This window comes from Cryptomeria japonica, chromosome 9 (assembly GCF_030272615.1).
Source record: "Cryptomeria japonica chromosome 9, Sugi_1.0, whole genome shotgun sequence".
In the NCBI taxonomy this organism is placed as follows: Eukaryota; Viridiplantae; Streptophyta; class Pinopsida; order Cupressales; family Cupressaceae; genus Cryptomeria; species Cryptomeria japonica.
Window position 1 is genome coordinate 569439596 of NC_081413.1, and position 27633 is coordinate 569467228.

Genomic DNA, 27633 nt, shown 5'->3' on the forward strand with positions numbered 1-27633 from the left:
CGCAGAAATAACTGCGCAGTCACAAAAATCACAGAAAACCCAGAAAATTTCTGCATAAAAACACGTCACGATTTTGGGTGAAAATCGCGTGAAATGCAAAACGCAAACAAAAGAATCCAACGCTGGAAAAACCCTTCATTTTTCCTCAGCAAAAAACCCCACGAATTTGCAGAAAAGGGTTTTGATTTTTCATGAGAAAGACTCACAAAAATCAGAAAACAAAAAACCCTCGATTTTTCCTTAGAAACAATCCGTGATTTTTAGAGCATCAAAAACAGAAAAAAAATGAACTTCAAAAGCTTTAAAAATTCCTTTTGAAATTTTAGAAGACCAAATCTTTTTTAGTCACATCCCATATGTCTATCATTGCATTCTTTGAAGGCCAAATTTGTCATGTCCCCTTTTTTGAAACCATGGAAATAATTAAATAATTAAATGTGACTTGTCGAAAAGTAAATTTATATTAGAAGAAGACTTATATAATTATATTTAATTATTTAAAATGTTCATATATGTATGATTTAAGTGTTGATAGACACAACATGCATAAAGGTAACTGAAAAAGGACACTTTCTTATATTTTTATAACTAAGGGACTAATTATCAAAAATAAAATAATATTATCAATGTCTTCTCTCGGAAAGTTGTAAAAAGATGTTTCGTCTCAAAAAGGTTGTTACTCATTTTATCAATGTCATTTTCTAAGAATGAACATGAATTCTTCTTTCATCTTTTGAGGATAAAAACCCTATGAAATCTTGGTTTCAAAAATGAAAACCCTCCTAGCTTTTTCCACAAAGGAATTGCACTTATCCTTCAGCTGTTGATGATTTCCAATTTCAGTTGTATGATTCCAGTTTGAATGTTCTTGGTTTTTCATGTTTCAGTGTTTGCTACCAAATTTTCAGATTTCTGGTGATTGTGTATTGGTGAAATATTAATAAAATACAAAAACAAATATTGTTGATTTTGGTTTCCTGTGTGCACAGTTCTTCAGTTTCCAATTCGATATCAATATATTAACAGTGTTCTGGGCATTATTCATATCTTATATTGAAATAAAATCGAGTGTTGCTGGTTCACCCTCATTAATGAAGTTCTAATGTTATCTTCTTGCTGTTAATTTCTATTCAGGAATATTATGTTGGGTTTGGAAGCTGTGCACCTTTTAAAGGTTGTGTAATATATCATTCTCTCTTTCAAGGAGCCATAATATACTTAACTCAAATTTTTATATTCCTGAAGGTGGAGTATTGCTGTAATGAATCATACTATTTCAACAGATTTGAGCAATTTCTACTCACAAACAACAAAGGAAACGCAGCTATTTGTAATTTTGTTGGTTGCCATATGGTCTTAGAAATGGGAAATTGAAATTTTTTTGACAAATTTTGGGTCTTTTGGGGCCCACCATAGCTTTCCCAATCTGTCATCTCTCTTTTGGGAAACAAAATCTGACCACAATCAGTCATCAACTATTTTGTGGTCGCTAAGTTTGAAATCAATATTAACAGGTTTGAAAGTATGCAGCTGTGTAGGAGTATCCTTCTATCCAACCAAGTATTCAAACTATGAATTTGCCATACCATTGCCAAACAATCTGCTCGTACATCATGAAGGAGGCAGTTGAGGTTTGACTTTAGTATTTAATGATTCGATTAATCTTGTCGAAGGTGCTTAATATTTAGCGCCATACCTTTTTAAGGAGAGGGTGTAGTATGTTAAGAAGTCCAAATCATACATACTTTATGATTTCTATAAATGCTGCAATTCGCCACAGCTAGTTAAATTGAGTCCTGGAAAATTACTTCTGTTTATTGTATCTGCTGAATATGATATCTTGGATCTGCCGTACATTGTTTGAAAGAAGATTTCCTGCTTTTCTTCCAGCCGTACGGTCCAGTCTGCTGCTGTACTATCAACTCTCAATGCTGCAAACACAATTTTTATGCTGGGAAACATATTGGACGCAATCAGTTTATCAGATTATTGGTCCAGCTTCAATCTGTTTGACAAAATGTCTTCTTGCATAATGATGGATAATTTCTGACATAATGTCTAGATTTGATACTTGAAGTGAAATAATTGCTTTCCTTGCAATATTGTAATAATTGGACAATTTGCTGTCAGTTAGAAATAACATCTAAAATTATAAAAATCCTGGACAGTTCACTACCGGATCCCTTGTACTTCATTGTAGTGGACCCTAGTCAGTTTATAAGCTAGATTCTTTCTCTATTTTCAGTATACTATCTGTCATGCTTGCCATCTATTGAAATCGAGTGATTTAGTCTGCCATTTTCGCATTGATGCAATTCCACTTGCATTCAATCAATTCGGCGTGACTGAAATTTACAAATCACTATCAATCATTTTGGCTTGATCAATGCTATCACTTTGCTTCTGTTGTAAATTGGTTGGCTAAACACTAATATCTTTCTGTTCAATTCCATTGTCCTCATTCTAGTCTTTGTATGCTCTCACATTGCCTACATCAGGGACTTGGTGATCAAAAAAAAGCTAAGATTGGAGTGATTGCAAGAAAATTATGTAAATTTGAGCTAACACTTTACAAGGGTTATTACAAAATTCCCATAAAGCAAATGCATTTAGTCAACAATCATGGTCAATAGGATCATAACAAGGTGTCTCAATCATCCCGGAAAGCATTAAAATTACCCATACAATATTTCCAGCAAAGACATATAATGAGAAGTTTCAAATATAAGAATAATGAAAACCTCCAACTAGTAGAAAAACATGCATCATTATGAAGGAATAGTGATACCAAGTCACTATTAGTCATCATGTGTAAATGTTGTTATGATTAATGTGTAGAGCTATAACTTGATCAATTCACATTGCATACCCTTATTGTAAAGCATTGTATGAGTGCTAAATAATTGAAAAACAATTACATGTCAACATTTGTATTTCAGATAAAGCCAGAAAGTGGTTATAGTGCTCTCAACACTAGGATATAACGCCCATTCAACACCCCCTTTCCCCACAACATCACTACAACATAAAGAGATGGTATATAATAAGGTTAACACACAAGCAATTTCCAAGCTATATATAAAGGATATCCTGAAGAAAAGTTTAAGTTCATTCGGCAAGGAAATTAAACTAATATGGAAAAGACAACTTTCACTATTGCAGCAGCTGAGGATGCAAAGAAAAATGCATGAGAAGAATATCAATTAATACAGAAGTGAGACAGAGATCATTAACAAACTTGATGGAAAGAAAGTATAACCTCAGGTTGAATATCAGCAAAGAAAATAAAAGGAACCTCAAGATGGCGAACATCAACAAAAAAAGGCAAGTACATTAAATTGATAATTATATAGAATATAACAAAAAAGAGGCAGATACATTAAAAAAACTTTCTTAATGCTTGGCACTTTGATGAAAATGGAAGAATTCCTAAAAGAATAGCTAAATAATGATGGAGTGATGTACAAAAACGTGTTAAGACAGAAACTCATAACAGCCTCCCCAAAAATAACCTGACCTCAGATTCCAATCACCTTTGGGGACATAATCTCTATATCTGTTGCTTGAAAGACGGGCAAAGCTACAAATGGTTAAAATACAAGCAATTTCCAAGCTATATAGACATACCAAAGAAACATCAAAGGAAGTTAAACAAGAAAATCAAGTTAATATGGGGAAAACAGCTTTCACAGTTTCACTACTGCAGCAGTTGAGTGTGCAAAGGGATTAGCATGAGTAGAATAATGATAGATACAGAATTGTGAAAGACATCTATGGAGCTTAATGGAAAAAGAGTAGAACCTCAGGTGGTGAATCAGCAAAGAAAATAGAAGGGATCTTAAGAGAATAACATCAAGTAATATAGGCAAGTATGTAAAAAAGACAAATTATCCACAATATAATAGAAAAAAGACACAGGACACTTTCACATCCTAGATGCATGCAAGAGACATATCTTGATGATTGCATCATAATGAAAGAAGAATTTGTAAAATTATACAAAAAATGATGGAATTATGTGCAAAAAAGTGTGGAGGCAATAACTCATTCCAGCCTTCGAGAAAATTATCTGCCCTCACATTTCAATCACCAGGGCATGATATTCCCAGATTTGCTGCTCAAAAGTAGAGCCAAGATATAAATGGTTGACAACTTCAGATATTTTGCATTTGTTCTAAATAGATAACCAAGATTTAAATGCTTATCAAATGGTTTACAATTTTATATGCTATGTCACAAAATTATAACAATCAGCCGCAAGATTATATCTTTCATATTAAACAAAAACTCTACCCATAACTTGCCTCTGATAAAATTAGAGCTTTCAAGTCAACTTTTCATTCACAAGAAATCATTACAAACATGACTGAATACATAATCATCCTTACAACTGGCCCTCATCATTGGTATTTGTAAAAATATGGCAAATCGACACCTATGCACAGTGATAATAGGCATTCATTTCTATCATTGCTCCCTGTGCATAGAAATATCCATATCCATAGATATGGTATACATACATAGAAAGCATGGTTAAAGAGATCAGATTAACAGCCTGCCAAACACCTGGAAGCTATATGCTTGATAGGCCTATCTTGCCAATATAAAAAAGCAATTTAAATTAGCAATTGAACTGAGTAGTGTTGAAGCTAAGATTAACACTGACTTATGAATCTGCAAGGTGGAATACAAAAAAAGAGTTAAGATTGTGAGAGCATAGGAGAGAGAAAACCTGTTGATCAGCCACCGTGTTATTAAAGTTGCTTCCATCAGCACCTGCAATGCACCAATCAGAACAGAAAATTCCTTTAAAAAATTCAACAACATAAGACTAAATTATACCAAATATGTAACTTAGTCCTATGGACATACCTTCATCACTAATCTCAGATAATATGAATTTCAAACTTTCAATAACAATAGCTATCTTTTTCTACAAGTGGATGAAAGATACACTTAGAGGAATCTTCAAGCCAATGGGAGCTTGGTTCACTGGTGATACTGAAAAGAGTTTCAAGAATGATGTCACTAGATGTCCTCCCTGGTGTATGACCAGGCCTATAGCATATTAACATGCAAGTCTGAATCTCAAGTGCGTCATCAAGGTCAGGGAGAGCAAGGTCAGGAGCAATACGAAGAACCTTTCAAACAGCTAAATACTCAAACAACTTGTGGGTTTCAATAAAGAGTATTCTAGGAAGTAAGCTTATGAAGATGGTGAGAAACAGTGACTAGTTACAAATGAAAATTCTCTCTCCCAAAAACATTTTATATTTAATATGTTGGATGGAATGTGCCACCACTTCCAAGGGATCTGACCTTGTCTCATCTGTGTGTGCACAAAGCTCATCAACAAGGAAGTCCAAGTACTGTTTAAAGTGTACCAGAAGAAGTGCTCCATCTCAGCTAAGAACTGATGCTAAAAAGAAGACCCCATGCTGCCCACACATGGAGCAAGTGGTCATCCCAAGTCTTGCTATTGACCAAGATGTTATCAAAATAGACAACTAAAAATTTGCAGAGATTGGAACTGAAAACATCATTAGCAATGTGCATGACTGTTGCAGGTTTATCATTGGGCACAAAAGCATGAACAACAACTTGTAGAACCTGGACATTGTCAAACATCATTTTCCAAGCATCACAAGGCTGCCTGCAAACTTTATGATATCCAGAAATTAAGTCAGGCTTAGTGAAGTTCTTAGCTCCCTAAATCTGCTCTACAAGATCTTTGATCATGGGAAGTGGGAAGCAATCTTTCACAGTTATTTGTTAAAATGCTCAATAATCAACATCCTAACGACCACTCTTCATGCTACTTCTTTGTCAGTAAAAGAGCAGGAGACCCACAAATATAAGTGTATGGTTGTATCTTTCCTTCCTCTAACTTGCTTCACCATTCACTCTATCTCAACATCCTAAATAGTGCATATGGTAATTGATTTGGCAACTTAGAACCTGGCAAAAGGTCAATTAAATATTAGATGGATCTCTAGGAAGGAAGTCTTTTAGACTCCTTGAAAACATTATAAACAAACGTCAAGAAGGGGTTTTATGACTAAAGGTGGAAGCTTATGTGCAGTATCTACCTTAGTTTCGCAAATGATAAAAAGGGTCAAAATTTATGCAGATTGGCCTATTTAACTGTAGATCTACCAGAAAGTAGAGGACTAACTGAAGAAGTCAACTTATACACTTTAGCATCCATTTACAAACAATGGCCAGTATGAAAGATATGAGTAACAGACTATAGCCAAGCAATCATAGTGACATGGAGCACTAAGTATCAAAGTGCAGCAATCCAGTCAAATGACTTCATAGTCAACCATGTCCTGGGATGGCTCAATGGCAAATGTAACTAAACAATTGTGAACACGTATCAGCTGTCTCTATGTGTTGACAAATCCCAACTGTTGTGAATTTGTGTAATGTCCCCATTTCGAAATAGGATTTAATAATAATAATAAATTTAAAATATAAGACAGTAAAAATAAAATTAAAATTAAAATAATAAAGAATAAAATTAAAATAATCAAAATTTAGTTAATGTCACACATCGCCCCATTGCAAATGGCGACCCCCACTTTTTCGCTTTTTAGGTTAGATGTTTTGCCTAGGTTGTCTTAGTTTAGCAGTAGTTCCCTAGTTTTACCCTTTGCTTATGAGAGGGTGTCATATCGAAATGCTGAAAAAGATGTTAAAATGTTAAAATGATCCAAGTGACAAGTTGCCTCAACGTGTTGATTTATCCTTCTAGGTGTTGACTTTCAATTTTGCCTTAAAATTTGAGCGAAAAACAATGAAAATGTTGCTAACTGATGTGAAATTTGTGTGGAAATGTTGAAAGTCCCTATAGGAGTTGTTTTTCCACTCCTAGGAGGTGAAATAAGTCAAAAATGCTAAAATTCCTGATGGAATTCTATTTTCCACCCTTGCAAACTTGGGAAAATTCACAAAGTCCCAATGGAAATAGAATTTACACTGCATAAAATGATGAAATTGGGTAAATTTGGGCTTTAAAAGCATGAAAATCAACTTAAGCCCCAATGGAAAATGTTTTTCTATTGAGTAATTAAGTCATAAATCAACAAAGTTCCGATGGAGGACGTTTTTCCACTCCATTTTGAGCATGAAGTTACCAATTTAATGTTAAGGACAGGAAAAGTCCTAATGGAGATCAAATTTCCACTCCAAGACTTCGTTTACAAGCAAATGAAAGTGTTAATGTGGAAAGTCCCAATGATTGGAGAATTTCCACTCAGGACAAAATGAAGGACATCAAGAGTCCCGATGGAGGTCGTTTTTCCATTGGGCTCCCAAAAGTGAAAATGCATAAGGAATTAAGAGTCTAGATGACCCACGATTTCCCACTTGATGGAAAAATGACCAAAGTGAAGGTGAATTAAGTGAAAATCATGTGTCCTAATGACCATCAATTTTCCACTTGAGGTGTAAATGATCAAGATGATACAAAAATGACATGAATTGAGTGTCCCAATGGAGGTCAATTCTCCACTTGGGGAAAAATTGTGAGAATTTGATCAAAATTATGTGTCCTAATGACCATCGATTTTCCACCAAAGAGGCTGTAGATCAAAAATAGCATGAAATTCTTAATGACAATGCGTCCTAGTGACTAAAGGATTTCCACTTGAGAAGAAGTACGCAAAGGAAATCTGAAGTTCAATGAAAAATAATGTCCAGATGCGTCCCGATGACTAAAGGATTTCCAATTGAGAAGAAGTACGCAAAGGAAAGCTGAATTTCAATGAAAAATAATGTCCAGATGGCTATCGATTTTCCATCAAGTGACTGGGAATCAACATTACTTGAGGTTTTTGGGGACAGATCAGTCCAAATGAGGTTCGATTTTCCACCGTTTCATTTGGTGGACAAACAAAGTGAAAAAATAAAGTGAAATTTATTATCTCGATGCAAGTCGATTTTCCTATGTGGCTGCTAAGTGTATTTTTTATCCCACATGCATTGTGTGGTGAAAGTTAAAGGTAAAAAGTTGAATAAAGAACCCAGATCAGCGGACATTATAATATTATTAAGTGACTGATTGGACTTCAAGAGAGCTCGAAGAAGTAAGATTGAGGATCGCCATAGCTGGGAGAGGTGCGATTTTGCCTAAGGCCTTAGTTGCACCATCATTGGGAGACATTTTGAGCATCATGGGAGGTGTCATTGCTGGCTGAAGACACCATTTCCAGCTGCCATCTCAGACCAAAAACGTGTCATTTCCAGCCATTGTCTCAGACTGAAGCACACCATTTCCAGCCAGCATAAACACATATCGCTTCAAACATGTGAATTGCACCATGAAGGGGATCACTTCCAGCCATTAAAAATGATTTTCAGAGGTGTTTTCAAACATTTACACTTAGAAATCAGACCTGAGACAGCAAATATCATCCATTTTCTGAGTTTTGAAGGGCATTTTCAGACTTAAGTATCAAAATCAGACCTATCCTAAGTCTGAAAATCAGGTTTCTTGAGGGTGAAATTTCCAGATTTTGATCAAATTGCTTATATTTTCCATAGCTATGTTACATAACTTTGAATTTCTGATTTTAGAAAGCTAACAAGTCTGAAAACTAATTGAAATCAGAACCTAAGTTAATTCTGGAAAATTATCTATCACAAGTTGCAACAAGGATAAGGACTAAATAGTCCCGATAGAAGCTGATTCTCCACTTGGGGACTAGATTTGCAAAGAGATTGAAAGGGGGATGTGCAGAGTGCTTTGTCCCTATACCCATCGATTCTCCACCAAGGGACAACTCAATTCAAATAAGGATCAATGACAAAGTAGTCCCTATGACCAGCAAATTCCGACCAATGAAGACTCAGTTTAACATGAAATTGGTCCCCATGGGATTCTATTTTTTAGTAAGGGTTCAAAGCCATTAAATATCAAAAGGAATTTAGGATTCATGAGTCCCTAAGGGAATCGAGTTCTCATCCTCATGTGGTGAGAAGATTGATGGTGCTTTTATTAATTTCATAGGTGTTTGATTCGATATTTATTTGTTTTGCAGGTCTGCTACAAGGAAGGGAAGCACGATGATCAAGGCTTAAGGTGAAAGAGAATACAGCTTGCAGGGGTACCAAGGGCTCAACACATCAAAGCAACAGATGATGAAGGATCAGCTCCAAGATGACAAACAGGTGAAATAAAAGAATGAAGAAACTCAAACAATGTGAATGAGGAGGATCAACATTTCAAGGATTGGAAGAGGATTTCAAAACAAAGATTTCAAAACAAAGATTTCAAAAGCAAGGATGTGGACTAGATCAAACATGAAGAAGACTTCACCTTGATGGTGAACAAATGAAGGAAAGCAAGTTCAAGACATAAGCACAAAGGATTTCGCATCAAAAAATCAGGAACTACATCAAGGAATTCCAAACATTATGAAGAATGTTCAAGGCAAATTGATTAAGTCTGCAATGCAAGCTGAGGTAGCATCCCAGTCACCATTCATCCAATCAAAGGGGTTCCAAGTCAGCATTCATTCAAGGAGGGAATAAGTGACACATGTCGCTACATCAAATATTATTTATCTTACCTATCCTCATATCTCATTGGCCAATGTAATGGTGGTTGCAACAAACCCTAATTAGGGATTTATCTTGTAATCTTGGCCATTGATTGTGGATCAATCTGAGTTGTTCATTGTAATGGAAACCTCTATATAAGGCTCGGTGCTCTCATTTGTAAAGGTTAATAGAGGAGAATGTTAGAAGAGTAGAAGAATATTTGCTAAGGCAATTAGGAATCAGAAGTTAGAGTAGAAGTAGATTAGGAGAAGGTAAAGATTGTTGCCAAGATCTTGTTGCAAGAGACATATTGTTTTTCATTGAAGTTATGGTGGATTTCGTATGTTGATTCAACAGGTTGCGTGGTCTCTACTTCTCATTTGTTTTAATGTTGGTTAATTGAATGAAAGATCTTGTGGATGATTAATGGTGAAGTTTGCATATCCATATTACTAGCAATTTGCTAATTGTAAACTTGCCTTGCATGGTCAACTGGAATCCTTATTCAAGCTTAACTTCAATTGCCATTCACACATTGATATGCATTGCCTTGATGGTGTCTATGTTGTTAGTGGTAATTTGAATATCATATATTTACCTTAGAAGATTGCACTAGCTTTGTGGAGTTGTTTATTGATGTCAAAGCAAAGTCTAGTAGAGTTTCACCAAGTCATTCACAACATCCTACATTCCTAGGATTAGATTAGACTCTCTAAACCCTTTCCTTTTGTTTTTTCTTTGTTAGATGAGTTAGTTTCCAAGTTCCAGCAGCATTCATGTACAACGTAAGTCCATTTATGAAACTCAGCAATCACATCAAACCATTGAGCTTATCCACACGTTGAGACCCGACATTAGGAACTTTGGAGTCTTCCAATTGGTCACGTAGTTTAGCATTTGGAAAGATTTTGTTCAAGAGAGGATAAGATACCTCGATATTTTATTTTGTGTTTAAGGTGCATTAAAAAAACACAACAGGGTCAAAAGGCATGAAATGAAAAGTTGTGACTCCCTCAAACATGAGATATTAAAGGAAGAAGAGAACTTCATTTGAATGGAGGGGGGAGGATATGGAGAAAGGAAGAAAGAAGGGAGTATGTGAATCAAGGAAGGATTAAGGGAAGAAGAAAAGAATGGGAAGTCAATAAGGAAGTGACTCTTTCAAAAGGGCAGAAATTAAAAAGGGTTGTACTATTTCAAAAGGTGCTAATTGTGAAAGGTTGCGACTCTTGCCAAAAGGCAGATATGATGAAGCGGTGTGACCTTTCTCTCGCATTGGAAGATATAGAGAGGAAGAAGGAACAAATGGAAAGGGAGGAATAAGTTTTATAAGGATCGAGGGAGCAAGAAAGAATTCATCAAATTCATATGAAAGTTATAATCTGCAAATGGAGGAAGATTGATCAAGTATATAAATCTGAATAAATAAATAATATTCAGCATACAGTCCATGTGCATTTATATTAGTGTTTGGATCTGATGCATAATGCATGGACCATGACCTTACTGATTTGCTATTTTGTCATCCATACAGAAATGGATGTAATTAACATATTATTGTTAATATATATATTTATATCATAGTTTTAAAACTCGTGGACTCGCCACGGACTCGCAAGTCCATGGGAGCCACGAGTCGACTCGCCAAGGACTCGCGAGGCAAGTCCTGGCGAGTCCATATGAAGGACTCACGAGTCTTTTGCATGGACTCGCGCGAGTCTTTTGCATGGACTCGCGAGTCTTTCAGATGGACTCGTGCGACCCAGAAAAAAAGCCATGCAAGCTTTAAAATTGAGTTTAACATGTGAAAAAATTTGGTCTCTCCGTCAGGATTCATGTATGGAATATAACATTTAAGTATAAGTGAAGGAAATGTCACTTATACTTTAAGTTATATTCCATATATACTGTCAGGATGTTTTTTTGTAAAACTACGATTTTTTTTTTTGCCGAGTCCTTGCCGAGTCTTTCACGAGTCCGAGTCCGAGTCCAAATTTTTGGTTTGCCGAGTCCGTGGCGAGTCCGAGTTTTTCAACTATGATATATATATATATATAATGATGAAGATTCCTCTAAGCTTCGGCCAATCTGCCATTCCATTATGAAGGGGAGGTAGGGTATTTGAGGAGAGCAAGAGGCTTAAGGGTCCATTCGAGTTGGGTAACCCTAGGTGGGGTTGGGAGGCCGAATAGCAAGTGTCATTTTGTGCTCTTGGGCTTGGTGGACGACCTCAAGGCCCCTTGTAAGATCTCCTAGGGTGCTTCATAATGTGGATATGTTATTGGAGGAAAGCTTAAGGGAATTTCGCATGTACATTATGAATATTATTGAGTTGATTAGAATCCTCTTTTTAACATTGTTGAACTATATGTTTATTTATCTTGTGATAACTAACCTAATTGCGGGCTCTAAATCAAGATACTAAGTTGACAATTTGCATTCCCAAGCATAATCCAAACCCTATTTGGGAATTGTAGGGCAAAATGAGTAAAGTCCCAATAGGGGACATAACAATTTGGATTCTCCGAAGTTGGTAAACAAAAATTATCCACCAATTTTGGTGAAACTGGCTTCTTTTGGCTCACATTATCAAGGAATAACTCCAGCAATTTGTCCTTGATTCACAGTTGTGAGAGAAAAAGGTTACTAATCGTTGGCAAAAAGTCATCAAGCACAAGAATTTCAATTAACAAAAAATTATCAGTGTTAAAATTGGATACCTAAACCCAATGTTTTATGACTTCGTAAGTATTTGCCAAGACTTGCGGAACTCACGAGACTCATGAGTCCTAACACTTGACGAGTTGACTCACCTAAGACTAGTGAGTTGGGTCCCACTAAGCCTCAACAAGTAATTGCCGGAGTCTCACACTCGGAGTCCCAGAGTCAGACTCCCAAGTCCTGGGTGAGGACTCTTGCGTCCACTTGGGCATGTTAAAACAATTAAAAAGTGAGTTTTTTTTCTTCATATTTTGGCTCAAACTCGTCCATTTCTTCATATTTTGGACCAATCTCGTCCATTTTCAATCATCAAAAAAACAATCAAGGGGCACCCCTTCTATCATTGGGTTTTTCTAACATCTAACACCTTGTGCAACTTACCATTGCTGCTCTTCAAACCCATTAGGGTCTCCACTTCCAAACCCCCACTAATTATTGGGTATGAATTATGCAATTTCAAATATTGAGTGTCTGAAAATCATATGATGTGTAATGTTTGAATTATGGCAGCTTGATAAGTCAAATTAGACTTTTATGTTCTATAAATGCATTAGTTTCTTTTTTTTTGTCAAGTCCTAGTTGAGTTTTGTGCCAAGTCCCGAGACCAAGTCCTATTTTGGGCTGCTCAGTCCACACCGCGTTTGAGTTTTCAAAGTTTGCTTGAACCTACAAATCTTCAAGCTGTGATTTCTACTCAGCTATTTGAACCTTGGCCTTCTTTGATTTCAAGACACAAAATTTGTCTATAGAATATCCAATGTGCTTACAATAAGCACCATAGTTCTTCATATCATTGCTCGAACACTTAGATTGGAAGAACTTCAGTTCTTGGATGACTTGACAGACTTTAAAAATTGCATGAAGATGTACTTGTTTTCTAAGTTCTTCTTTTGTTGCTTGGCTTCCACCTTCAGAGCAAGTTAGTCTGCATGCTCTAAGGAATTATTTTGAAGAGCTCTATTCCTCTCACAAATGAGGAAACAGTCATGAGACCCCTAAAATGAATTTGATGCGAAGGACCTCAATAGGATCAAGCACTTCAAACTTGATGGATGGCCAATTGATGTCAATGTATTATTGCAAACATTGACTTGATTTTTCATGAAGATGAAACCAAATTGCCAATAGCTTTTCTACCTACACATGAGGATAAAATAATGCCACAAGAGTTGTTTTGAACTCTTTCCAAGTCTTAATTACTAGACAATCTGAGCTTCTAAAATTTTGGACCTCACCAAGTAAGGGATTAGTTTTTCAAAATTTCAAATGACCTCAACGATCATGATATTTTCTGACATAGTGAGATTAGATTGTATCTTGAAGTAGATACTCAAAACCACAAATCCAAGCATCCAAATCAATCCATGAATTGTACCATCGAAATGGGGAATGTATGTCTTGGTGCCCAACTTAAAAGCAGATTGGACAATCGGGCTACTAAAGGGAATGGAATTAATGATCCTCTATTGTCCTTTGAGTTGCTCAAAAGTGCTCATCATCTAATGCACAAGGTGGAGTTGAAATACATTTTGTTGTGCAGACCACATCTGTGTTATGAGTGGAGCTTGGAAAACTTGTTGAACCGTCCACCAAATAAAGATGAAGGTATATAAATAAAACTTGAATTCAAATGGGATCAGCAATTGACAGCAGAGTTCTGAAGCATTGCCCAATTTCCTTTTTTAAAGTGAAATGTCCCAGAGAGTCCCCAGGGACACCCACGTTTTTTGAAACATCAAGGAACACCCTACCCTCCCTCACCAGGATGTCCCTCAATGTACTGGAGGTGACAGTTTGTCCATCGACAGCCTGAACTAAAAATGGCGCAAACATTTAAAAAGACCTAAAACTAAGAGAACCATTTAAAACATAAATGAAGGGCCCAACAATGCCCTATCCCAGAAACTCCTAAACCTACAATTTTTGTTTGCATTCTGTTATTGCAGAATTCAATTCTTTCATTCACATCTAAATTTTTCAAATCTGGGGTTCTGCACTAAATTTTAACCACAGATTGAATTTGAATTTTTTAGCAATTTCTGGTTCACATTTTAAAGGCGATTCAGAATCCATATCTATGTTCATTTTTTAGTTGCAGACTTCTGGGGGATTTACCACAGTTACAGCAGGTGCAGAATTTACCATATAACATTAACTCAACAGTCAACAGGCAACAGACATGACATGATATGAATATCACTGCATCAGATTAATTTGGATTTTTTTGCAATTTCAGGTTCAAATTTTAATGGCATTTCAGAATCCATATCTATGTTCATTTTTTAGTTGCAGACTTCTGGGAGATTTACCACAGTTACAGCAGGTGCATAATTTACCATATCATTAACTCAACAGCCAATAGGCAACAGACATGACATGATATGAATATCGCTGCATCAGATTAATCATTAGATCAATGGATTCTAATTTTTCAAAACTTGTTCATGTAATCTGAATAAAGTTAGTACTTAAAATAAATTTTAGCACTTCTTTCACTTCAAATATTTAACTTTTACATAGTATATACGAGCTGCCACCCCGCAGCCCAATATATGGGAAACCTTTTGCCATCTGCAAAACCATAACACCCCCACCAGTCCCAAAATCTGTGAAAACTTTTGCCATCCGCGAAACCATATCCCCCTGCCAACCCCAATATCTGGGAAAACTTTTTGCCAACCTGTTGTGACCATTTCACACATCGCCCCATTGTAAATGGGGACCCCTACTTTTTGCTTTCTAGGGTTTGTTTTCTAGGTTTTTTAGGTTCTTGTCTATTAGCCTTTGCATTTTGAGTATTGCCAAAGGGATCACTAAGATAGCAGGCTCTGCTTGAGTTAGGGTGAGTCAGTGAATGCTCCAGGTCAGGGTTTCTTTAAAGGCCGTCCTTAGTTCAAGTTTTGCTTTTGTGTCTGGTCTGAGTTCGAGGAAGTCAGTGAAGCTTTGTGAGTGAATATCATATTTGGGGGTCTGAGATAGGTCAAATTGATGAGTGATGAAGTCTTGGGCATTGATTGATGAGTAGCTAACCTATTTATCCTTTGGGGACACCTAAATTGTCATCAAAAGCATTGAAATGATATCACCTTGAAGACGAATGGACCTGATTAGGATGTAGGAACGATCTAACAACCAAGTAAAAGGGGCAAAGTTGAAGGGAAAATGAGAAATTCTAGCCCAATTCACCAATTTCGCTCCTGACCCTTCCAAAGGGTCTAGAGCGAAATTCTAGGATAGGTCTTGTCCTTCCAGGGGTACTTGGGCGAAATGGCTAAGATGTCTTTGTAATTCAATTCTTTTGAGCTAGAAACCCCTCAAGGTGCTTTGTTAGAAGTATGACCAATGTGATTGAGGGAAAACTTTGAATGCTTGAGTAATGTCTAAGGCAAATTCACCAAATTCGCTCCTGACCCTTCCAAAGGGTCCAGAGCGAATTTCTCTTTCCTAGTCCTAATTGGCATAAGAAACCTTGTCCTTATGGCGTAGTGAAGAGAAAATTGTTGTGCAAGACAAAGTCAAGTGATAAAAAGCTAAGGAATTTGAGCATAAATGTGAATTTCGCTCCTGACCCTTCCAAAGGGTCCAGAGTGAAATTTCACAAAGGACCTAAGATTTCACCTAAGTTAAAGAGTGGTTGAGCAAATTTGCAAGGATATGGAAGGAAATGCATCAAAAGGTTGGGTCTAAGGCAAAGTCAAGTCAATTTCAAGGTGAATTAAGGCTAGAATAGGAATTTCGCTCCTGACCCTTCCAAAGGGTCCAGAGCGAATTCCTCTATAAGAGACTCTACCTTGCCCAAAACTATGAACCAATCCATGTCCCAGGTATTATTGAAGGCAATTCACTTGTTTGGATGAAGAAATGTGGGAGATGAAGTCAAGATTTGAGCCTAAGGGTGAATTTCGTTCCTGACCCTTCCAAAGGGTCCAGAGCGAAATTCTTGTAAACCCTATTTCTTCACAAAATCTTGAACTAAATGCCCCAATTCAAGGAGCAAATTCACTTGATGATGATTGAAGGAGGCTTGAGAAGTTATGTCCAAAGCATGGAAAAGAGAAAGGAAGTGAGAAATGAGCTCAAAAAATGAATTTCGCTCCTGACCCTTCCAAAGGGTCCAGAGCGAAATTCTCATTGCCTCTATGTTCCTCTTTGTTATGGCCAAGTTTTTGGACTTCTAAGGCATGGTTGGAAAGACTTTGATGTGTTCTTGCCTTTGAAAGGTGGATTGAGGTGATGGAATAGTGAAAATCAACGCAAAATAGAAATTTCACTCCTGACCCTTCCAAAGGGTCCAAAGCGAAATCCTCAATTTGACACTCTATTTTGCCTAAGACATTGAAAAGTGAGGATTTTGAGCTAAGTGGATGGCGAGGAGAGGTGAGTTTGATCAAGTTTGAAGGTGGATTGAATGGAAAAGTGTGAAATCAACCTAGAACAAGAATTTCGCTCCTAACCCTTCCAAAGGGTCCAGAGCGAATTTCTTCATAAACACTATTTTCTTCCTTGTTTGGGCCAACATCCTCATTCCTTGGACATAGTGGGGGTAGATCGATATACTCTTGCCTTAGGAAGTGATTGAAAGTGAAGGAGATGGAAGATTTTGTCTAAAATATGAATTTCGCTCCTGACCCTTCCAAAGGGTCCAGAGCAACATTCTTGAAAACACCTACTTTCTCTTTAGATGAGGTCAAAACCTTGGTTCTTATGGCGTGGATGGAAGTGGAGTGATGTATATTTGCCTTGCAAAGAAGATTGGAGTTGAAGAAATGAAGAGTCAAGCCTAAATCTTGAATTTCGCTCCTGACCCTTCCAAAGGGTCCAGAGCGAAATTCTCAAAATATCCTGTTTCTTCCAATTTTGTGTTAAGCCAAACGTTGATCAAGGTGGATTGAGCTTGAAGATACCCCTAGGCATGCCTTTGAATAGCTTGTGACCACCAAAAGTGAAGATTTTGAGCTAAAACTTGAATTTCGCTCCTGTCCTTGGCCATGGTCTTGAGCGAATTTCTCCTTTCAGGCCTTTTTTGGGGTCAAGCAAGTGTGGTCTTCATGAGAGAGGAATCCAAAGGTGAGAATCATGGCAAAGCAAGGTAAGAAGAAGGTGGAGTTCAACCTAAAATAGGAATTTCGCTCCTGACCCTTCCAAAGGGTCCAAAGCGAATTTCTTCATAAGACACTATTCTTTGCTCCAATCTACAAGCTAGTGCATTCCCAAACAATTTTGAAGCCCAAAGAATTGTTCTTAATGACTTAAGGGATGAAGAATGAAGCTAAGTGAGGGAAAACAAGCAAAACATGAATTTCACTCCTGACCCTTCCAAAGGGTCCAGAGCGAAATTCTCAAAATCATCTAGTTTGCTCATGTTTGAGATCAAAAGATAGATTCCTAGGCCTTGGTGTATGCTTGTCTTGGGAGGCAATTTGGAGTAAGGAAATGATGAAATTTAGACCAAATCATGAATTTCACTCCTGACCCTTCCAAAGGGTCCAGAGCGAAATCCTTTGAAACCCCTATTTTTCACCTTGTTTGAGTTGGGCAAAGGGCTAGTTATGAGATCATGATGGGAGGAGGTTTGAAGGTTAAGTCCAAAATTGTGAAATGTTGAAAATGAGGTCTAAATGAGCAAAATAGCAAAAATCGCTCCTAACCCTTCCAAAGGGTCCAGAGCGAAATCCTTTGAAACCCCTATTTTTCACCTTGTTTGAGCTGGGCAAAGGGCTAGTTATGAGATCATGATGGGAGGAGGTTTGAAGGTTAAGTCCAAAATTGTGAAATGTTAAAAATGAGGTCTAATTGAGCAAAATAGCAAAAATTGCTCCTGACCCTTCCAAAGGGTCCAGAGCGAAATTCCTATAGGGCCTGTCTCTAGAGAGGAACCTAAAGCAAATTTCATTTTAATGCCTTTTGTTGATGATTTAAGGTAAGAAATGCCATGTTAAGATAAATATATCATGTGCACTTAATCATCTTTTGGTTTGTTTTGCAGATGAAGGAGATCAGGCCATGACAAGGACGACCTATTCCAAGCCCATCATCACCAAGGACATTCCAAATGCATAAAGGAGGACTCAAGGTGTTTTGAAGCGTTGGAAGACTACAAGTGCTTGAGGAGTTGCAAGCTATCTCCAAAACCTTCATTTCGCCACACAAAGGAACCACATGATGACTGAGAAGAAGGATCTTACAAGCACTTTAAGGCGATATGAGCTACCAGAGGTGAGCTACCAGAGAAAGAAAACTTGACAGTGAGGAGGCTTCATCAAGCACATGGGAGTCATGGAGATATATCATTCATCACATCAAGGACAGAAGAAGCTCAACCAAGCATAAGCAATCGGACAAAGTGGCATCCTAGTCACTATTCCTCCAGTCAGATAGCTCCACCTCAGCATGCCCAGATTCAATGTACCTGACTCACCAGTGATGGCACAAACTTCGAGGCACCTACCCCTGCTTCCTATTGGTCCACACTCATTGAATGTAATTATTTCATTGGCTAAGGAAGTTTGTTATAACAAACCCTAATTAGGGTTTCTATCTTGTAATCCTAGCCATTGATTGTAAATCAATCAGAGCCATTGAATTGTAAAGAGCTCTCTATATAAAGCTCTGGCTCTTCATTTGTAAAGGTTAATAGTGAGAGAATAGCCAATAGTTAATAGTTAAGAAAATAGAATAGCAAATAGAATAGCAATTAGAGTAGATTAGGAGGACAAGGCAAGAAATTGTTGCCCTTGATTGTAAATAAACCCCATTTTCATTGAAATCATGGTGAAATGTGTCGTTTCTTTGCAATATGCATGGTCTCTTGTTGAATCTTCGTATTAGATGGTAAATAATTAGATTGAATGAAGGAAGTTATTGAATGCACTCGCGTGGAATCCACCTAGTCCAAACCACTAGCCTCTTGCTAACTGTAAGTGCGCCCTGCTTGGTCAACTGGCATAGAATGAGCTTAATCTCAAGTCGTTACACGTCTATTGTTCATGCATTATCTTGAATGGTGATCAATGTACAATTTGAACATATTCAAAGCATCCCTTAGAAGATCGCATTGAGTTGGTGTTGAACTGTTCAGCTTGATGGTAAGACCCAGCCCAGTAGAACTCCACCTAGTCGTTCATCCATCTTCTAGCATTCTAGGTCTTAGAGTAGGCTTTCTGAACCTTTCATCTTTTGATATTTCTTTATCTTCCAGCCAGTAGATAGGACTTGAGTTCTAGCAAATCATATGCTCAGGCAGTCGAATGTAAGTCCCCTTGTGATTCCAGCATAATCACATCATACCGCAAGAGCTTATCCACAAGTAGAGAACCTACATATAAGAACCTTGGAGTTGCCTTGATTGATCCTTCGGCGAAATCTTCAGCATTCGGGGAAACTTTGTTCAAGAGAGGATAAGATACCTTGGTATTTTATTCTGTGTTCGCATGTGCATGAAAAACACATCAACACAACCACAAAACCATGTCTCCCCATCCCCAAGACTCAGAGAAACAATTTGAAACATCCTAATTGATTTTATCATGTTCTTTTATGTTGGACATGCACCCTATATTATTTTTCTTTGGTTTTAAAATATCATTTCAGTAAAGCATATTACTGCAAATTTGACTTTATTGTTGTTCCCCTATGTCAGGGCTTGCAGTAGGTAAATAGATGCAGAGTCTTCTGCATGCAGGCGGCCTTATCATATAACACCCACTGCAAGAATTTTGATTGATTTGTCTATGTAATTACTCATTTACAAGCATGGCCAAGTACCTTTGTATTATTGCCTATAAGGCTATAACTCAATCCAAATTCTCATTTTGACTTCAAAACATATTAGTTTTACTTCTCTACATTTTCCTTGATTGTATAGATTCCATAACTTAGTATTCTGACTTCTGTTCTGCTATGGCATAGTGCAATGGTATTGGGCTGGTGCTGTTACAGCAGCCACCCAAATTCAAAGCCTCGCTGAGACAGCATGCTCACAGACTTTCTACCCCTGCTGGGCTGCTGCAGCCACGGGTTTGAACGCCTTATCTGTTGGGGATTGTAGCCCCCATGTGCTCCAAAGATGCCAAGAGACTGTTGACTTGCCCAAATTAACCATTCAAAACAGTACATTTTGACTTCTCTAAATTTTCCTTGATTGTATAGATTCTATGACATTGCCATCTAGACTGATGGGTTGATGATCTAAGTCTCATATCAATAGCAACTACGTTATGTTTAGAAAAAATTGTAAATTAGGCCAACACATTGTTTTTATGCTTTAAATGCATTTCAGCACTAAAAATCTACATTTCCTCTTCATTACAGATGGTTAATTCAAAAACTTAATGTTTTTAATATTTCTTCCCCACAGATTTTTTGCAGTATCCTCATGGATTATATTAAATTAAAGGGACTTTGTGAGAATTTCCTAAGGACAGAGAATCAATACTCGCTAAGGTTTAACTTGTTTTTTGTTCTAATGCTATAAGTTTGCAAAAAAGATTTCTCCCTTTCAATTAAAGACTGAAAAATGAATCTGCGTTCTTGTTTTCTCATGTTTGTGACTCATGTCTCGATATTCAATTCTTTAGAGAAGATGATTTCTTCCTTTCATATTTTTGATTGAAAAAAATATATATATTCTGTCCCCTTGTTGTCTTAAGGTCATGACTCGTGTCTTAAATCTTTTGGAAGGATGAAATCTCCCTTTCACATTCTTGATTGAAAATTTTAAGAAATTCTTTCCTTTCGTTGTCTGAAGACCATGCCCTGTATCTCAATTCTTTTGTAGTGTTGTTCAATGCTCATTGAAGCAACATAACAAATAGGCATATTCAAATGTACCAGTTGTTGAGACATGGACCAGCTAGGACTTGAACCTAGGACCTTCCATACACTGCTGGAGTGCTCTACCACTGAGCTACTGGCCCCTCTTGGACCAGTCCATCGTCGGTCCGGGTGTGGCTTATTTCCAACACCAACACCCCCCCTTAAGCCACACCTCTCGTGTGCTTGGGGCTCCTAGCATGGACCTGGCTCTGATACCATGTTGAGACATGGACCAGCTAGGACTCAAACCTAGGACCTTCCATACGCTGCTGGAGTGCTCTACCACCGAGCTACTAGCCCCTCTTGGACCAGTCCATCGTCGGTCCGGGTGTGGCTTATTTCCAACACCAACACCAGTGAATGTACAAAATGCTTGTTGATCATGATGTGATATCTGCAGTTGAGTAAGATGTGATCCCTCCACACCCTCTTCTGCCAATTTTATTCCTCTATATTAAGAATATTTGCATCTTTGTCGGTAAGAAGAAAATAGTCAACTGAAATTTTTGAAAGGAGCATGTTCTGCTGTGCCATATAGAATACATCCAGTTCCAAAATTCCAATATTCAATATCTAAACCTCATAGCCTTACTGTTTTAATCATACATTACTGAGCCTTCCTTTTTGTCCTACATACATATTTTTTGAAAAATTCTAATTTGGTTGCTTACAAGAAACTGGCTCAATTAATCTTATATAATCTTCTACCAATTCACATTATGTAAATCTAACATTTTATCTGTGGTACACTCTTAACATAATCCAAATTCATCCTCTCTTACCTCTAATTCCCTTGCCAAGACAGAAGTCCTACAGCTATAATTCTGAACAACAGAGAAAACGTGTTCCTCTTTGAATCTTTTGTTTAGTTGCACTGCAACCATAGATGCACAATCTCCTTTCAATTTAAAATGCTTCTGAAATTCCTTTTCAATGAATACCGTTTATAAGTATATGCCAAATAAGCTTGGTCAAAGGAATTTTACCCTCCATTCACTATTCACTCTTCTACACACACCTAAGTTGCACCAAGTTTATGGGACAGGGTCAGCAAGAAACTGGGAAACATGTTTCCACTATGGCATGAGACAGCAGGCCTTTTATAAGGGACCACAAGGGATGACAATTAAAAGAATAGGGGATATTTAAACATATGGAAAATTCTGCATATTCAAATGGTGAGGCATTCACTGTATTCATTGTATAGACATATTATGAAAAATTAGAGTTGAGTTGATAATCCATATGAGTTCACATATAAATTAACAAACTGAAACATTGAACATTTTAAGCCTGAGGTTGTTTGAAAGAGAACTTTACATTCCAGCCTTTTGAACAATGTAGCCTATTCATTTCATAATACATCTTTTGATTTTTTTAATTAGGTCTAGATGGCACAACACAAACGCTGCTATCCCAAGCCCAATGATAGATTCAAACTCATTATCTTTGTCATTCTATTTATTTATCTTGCTATGTAGGCTTATTCTATTTATTTGTCTTGCTATGTAGGGTTCAACTCAGTCCACCAATTATACCCCATACATTTCTTATGCATTAAAGTAATTGGATTTTCACTTCCACTGGAATTTCTTATGCATCAAATGCAATTGGGTTTCCTTTTTTAACAAAATTTTAACTCAAGAACAGGAAAGATAACAAATATCTCCACGGATAGTTTGACAATTTAATTGTGATGAATCCAATGCCGGCTGTCACAATTGGAGGTTAAAGCTTACCATGTTGTAGTGTCGTAAATTATTTACCCTAACAATTTCACGCTCCGTTTGACACTTGCTTTAGTTTGCATTCCCCTGGTTCATTTTAAGACCATTTATGCTCAACTTCACTAATGTGCCTACAATATTTAATTATATTTTAGTCACCTATATTTAGTTCCTTGTTTAATGGTCATTTAGCTTTTTAGTTAATTAGCTTTTAAGCTTTATTTAGCATTTAGCTTTTTCTTTTTAGTTAATTAGCTTTTAAGCTTTATTTAGCTTTTAGCTTTTTAGTAGTTCACTTTAAACGACTTGTTCTTAATTTAGAACGTCGTCCTTGTAATCTCTTTATATACGCTTGTATATTGTTGAATAGATTATCCGATTATTGAATCATTCATTCAATTTATTTTTCAAAATCATCATCAAACACAAAATCCGAGAATAAGTCCTATGTTAAGGGCTCCGATACTTGGCTCTCCCTTTCAAAGGCCCCATTCTGGGTGGACCCAGGCACTCAGCATCCTAGTCCCGCCAAAAGGAGTTCAAATTTGGGGTTTGCAAGTGTTGGCCTTTACCTTTCGTGATTCAGTCCCACTCTTTGCATTTGATCGTTATTTGTCGGCCTATACTTGAAATAACCTTGTGATCCCTATATAAAGAGCATCTTTTATTCTTTATAAGGTCTGGCTAACATTACAATCTAATCCAATCCAATCTAGAGCAATCATGCAAGGAATGAGCTATCAAACTATACAGCAGCAAACTAAAAGCATTCTAGACTCAAGTAATGATTCATGCTTCTCATTTATTATTATCACTATGTTAATGAACTAACATTTGCAGGACTTCCAAAGAGCATTGCATCACCTCCTTATGCGGAACTCCTTGAGAGGGTTTCATACCTAAGGTAATCTTGTCATTTCAGCACTTGTCATTGATTCAGCCTCTGTCCTTGCGAGGGCACGCACTCTCTTTCATCATCGTTGTTGTGGAGGTGGGAACACCAACACGGGGTTTGACTTAGGCAAGCCCCTATACAGCACAACCATTTTTCCTTGTTTTCTGTGTGTGTGGATTCAGATCCGACTACGAGACAAGTACAAACGGGCAGAGCAAATAGAGACAAGTGTAATCAAACTTCGGATCATGCAAAACCCTAGGACTAGGATGTCTAGCACCTCTGTCCTGCCAGTTTGACCAAGATTTTCAGGAGGCAAACGTGCAAAGCTTCCTAATTCCATTTTCGGTGATCTTCCGAGGCTCCGTCGCCTTCAAACATGGGTGCCCAACGCTTCTACCCAGCACAGTCAACTCCAAATTTGAATGCCAGGCTCTTCATTGTGTCTTTATCTACTATCTTCTTTACTATTTTGTGTTTTCAAGTTCCAATTGCTATATTCGGTCAGATTTAGTTCATTTACACACACTCAACCAATTCCAATCGCATGCAATCAATAGAAGTGTGAGTAGGAAAGCATGGCTCTTCCTAATGGACAGCAAACCAAGCCCACTCACAATTCTAATGTTGTATGGGAGAAGGAATTGATCCTAGGCTAACGCACATGTTAGTCTAGGATCACTTTTCCTATATTTCACATGCATTTCAAGGGTACCAGATAATAGCTCTAATGACTGAAAACAAAGTGAAAATCAGATCATTAATTTTTAAAAGCTGGAGTAAAATATCCGAATTTTTTCTTCCCATTGATTATTCTTACAATAATGACAGTTGGATTGTGGAATATTAATATATGACTTTCGATTTGCCTTCTCAATCCCCTGATACACCAATTGACAGGGCAATAACTATTAAATCTTCAGCAACTAAGGCACAAGTCATAAAATTTGCAGGGGTTAGCACACAGGGCATCTCTGCTTTAAGGGGGCGGTTTTATCTTTACACGGGATCAACTTGGCTTAGCTGCAAAACAGTGCTCCCTCACATTCATCTTTGTCTGCCGTATGCATATGTCCAGTCATATGATTCCAGTACATGCTGTAACTAATTTTCTGCCTTCATTGTCAGAGCTGTCTCATGTCTGTTAATTTGTTAAATAAGAATTCAGGAATTCACTGTCTTGATCTATTTTACATCTGTTGTGAGTAAGAATCCGGGGGTGTGGTATGCCTGGTTGAACAGAAAATCATGAAGTTTTGGCCACCAACCACAATTGCATCTGAATTGCCTATTACAGGGCAATTTTTTATAAAAAAAAATTTCCTTACGAGAGGGGGAACAACTGATCATGCCCAATATTTCCTGTGAATTTCCTATGTGTTTCCAGGATGTTTCCTAGCCGAGGTGAAGGTTAGGGAACAGTGGGGGGGCATTTCTGAGGTGTCCCCGGTACAGGGTCACCTGCAAGAGGGCAGAGGATGTGTCTCTGCGTACCATTGACACAAACACTATCAATGATATCATTCACAATAAATTATGAGTATGAAACAACTGCTACCAAGCACTGTATTTAGAAAAGAGAACTATTGTCTTGTACAAATTCACCTCGCCATAGAGTAGGGAGAAAATGTGTGTCCAATAAATGTCCTATTGAGGATATTTAAATTAATCAGGTAGGGCAAACCTTCTTGTTAGGTAAGCATAGACAATGTGATTAATGGGTTTCTACCAATTGCCTTGTGTCATGGCGATTGCCTTCTCAGGCCTCCTGCAACCGGTAGGTACTAGCTACTACAGAATTCATCTGCGGCAGTGCATTTGAGACGTCCCGCCATCTAAATTTCAAAAATAAAATCAATATAGCAGTCTACAGAATCACGCAACTGCATTCGACTTGTCACCACGTGTATGGTAACATTGAAAATAATGTAGCCGAAGCATGACCCGGGAAACTGCAAAAGTGAAAGTAGGACTGAAAAGGGTTTGTGATTAGAACATTGGTTGTCTTTACAAACAAATATCCAGATTTTGCTCAGCCGATCTGAAATTCCTAATACGGCATTTTCACAAAAATGGTCCTAATTCACAGAAACGTGTACAATAAGAGAGAGAAAGAGAGATGGAACTCTTGTTATGAAATTCGGGCGTACCTTGAGACTGCTCCTTCTCTGAGAATTCCTTCTCAAGAGCGCGATCGAACATGTCTGCAATGCTCCCTTCTTTGCTGCCAGGGGGAATTGCCGATGCATTGATCGCCTTTGCAAACGACTCCCTTATTTCCTTGTCCAAACTCTCCGAGGCTTCTCCCTTCACAGTCATGCTCGGCATGGCCACCAACACCAACACCAACCACAAAATCATCCTCGTCTTCATTTTCTGCAATCATGTCAAAAGGAGGAGGCGATTGAGCTTCAGCTTCAACACCGTGCCCACATGTCTTCTGTTACAATCAATAACTGTGTCTGCAAACCTCCAGGCTCTGCTTGGTGTGGAAGCCAAATAAACAGGGGCCAATGTAATTGTGCTACCGCTCCTCTTTTACCTACTTGCCTCGCTAAAATTACATCACTCCAAATCGTGGGTCCCTGGAGAGGACAGTTCCGATGCTATGCATGATTCACTTTTCCAATTATCTTGTAGTTTGACCTAAATAGATCAGCTAATCAAGAAGCCAATTAACCAAGTGGCCTTGCATGTTGATTTAGCCAAAAAAGAAAATGGCGATACCTTAATTAAGGACTTTGGGAGAGTGGGGGGTAGAGCTTCTCATGGTGATGCTTGAGAAATGGGTGGCATATAAACACTCTAAAGTGATATGGTGGTTAGTTAATGTGTAATAAATATAAATATTTTTACTTGTAATTTAATTTTTTTATAATTTTATGGATGGCATTCAATTTGTTAAAATTGTTTTTGTACCATGAGCTATTGAATAACATAATGTTAGTTATAAGTGGTATATGTACAAGAAGTTAATATAAGGTGTACTTACAACGGTATGGTATAAAATGCATTCAACTTGTCTCACTTGACATTTATTTCTACCACCAAGGACGTTTTATCCTTCTCTTCATCACTAGTCTTTGTTCTCTACACACTCTTGCATGCTTATACTTATTGCTAGACATATCTACTTAAGACATTTTACACCCCTACAATGTTGTTTGTTCTATGGAAATGTTGTAGAGATACATTACAAATAAGCAGAGAAATTTTGTCTTAGGAGAGACTTTGTAGCTCATTTAGGACTACAAAATAACTAATTGTGAGCCATTTGTGGACAATTGAATGTCCCAGAATGGGTTTTGTGAGTGGTGTTGTAGATACCTAAATTTGATTAATTACAGTAATTGAATTTAGTCATCTTAGTCACATTTGTTGATTAAATAATTATGTATTTATAGCATCGTAAATTGTACACCCTCAATTAGGTTGTCCAATTCCATGCTTAGTTAGCACTCACCTTAGTGTGTCCCATTGTGTTTTTCATTATAGAACTTCTTAAGGCATCTAATTAATAATTTAATTAAACCTAAGTCCTCTCTCATCAATTCACATATCATAAAATTGGGCCCTTGATCTTAGGTGTGCCTCTTTTTATTTAATTCTAATCTTACCCTAATTTCAATATTCAAAGCACATCTCACATTTCTACACATTGTGGTTTGAGCCGCTAAGCTAGATTTGGCATTGAAATCCTATTATCTCACATCCCTAGAAATTTGAAAAAAAAATGATAGGACCAGGTAATATACTACTCAGTCTCGCACTTTTTTCTCCAAATTTTAGGAGGATAATCTGATTGTCTTTTATAATTCAAACCCCACTTCATGTCAAATTATATCATTTCTAGGTTGGCTTTTCATCAAATTTAAACCTAGGGTTTCATATTTAAGGCAAGCCTTTCCCCATTTTAGGGATCTATCTGGC

At 37.3% G+C, this 27633-nt stretch overlaps 1 protein-coding gene across 3 annotated transcripts in view; it reads right to left on the reverse strand.

The window, feature by feature from the left end:
• The window catches only part of LOC131051283 (K(+) efflux antiporter 5), a 133901-nt gene extending 107544 nt beyond the window's left edge, over positions 1 to 26357 (reverse strand). The window contains exons 1-2 of one of the 3 annotated variants that reach the window (XM_057985730.2): positions 25854 to 26355; positions 4733 to 4776 (exon numbers count right to left, since the gene is read on the reverse strand). In XM_057985730.2, the coding sequence (XP_057841713.1) occupies positions 4733 to 4776; positions 25854 to 26076 (267 nt within the window). In that variant the 5' untranslated portion in view covers positions 26077 to 26355. Of the gene's footprint in view, positions 1 to 4732; positions 4777 to 25853 lie in introns of all 3 variants that reach the window. The other 2 variants (XM_057985728.2, XM_057985729.2) reach the window with 2 other exon arrangements.
• Between the last annotated feature and the right edge of the window lie 1276 nt (positions 26358 to 27633).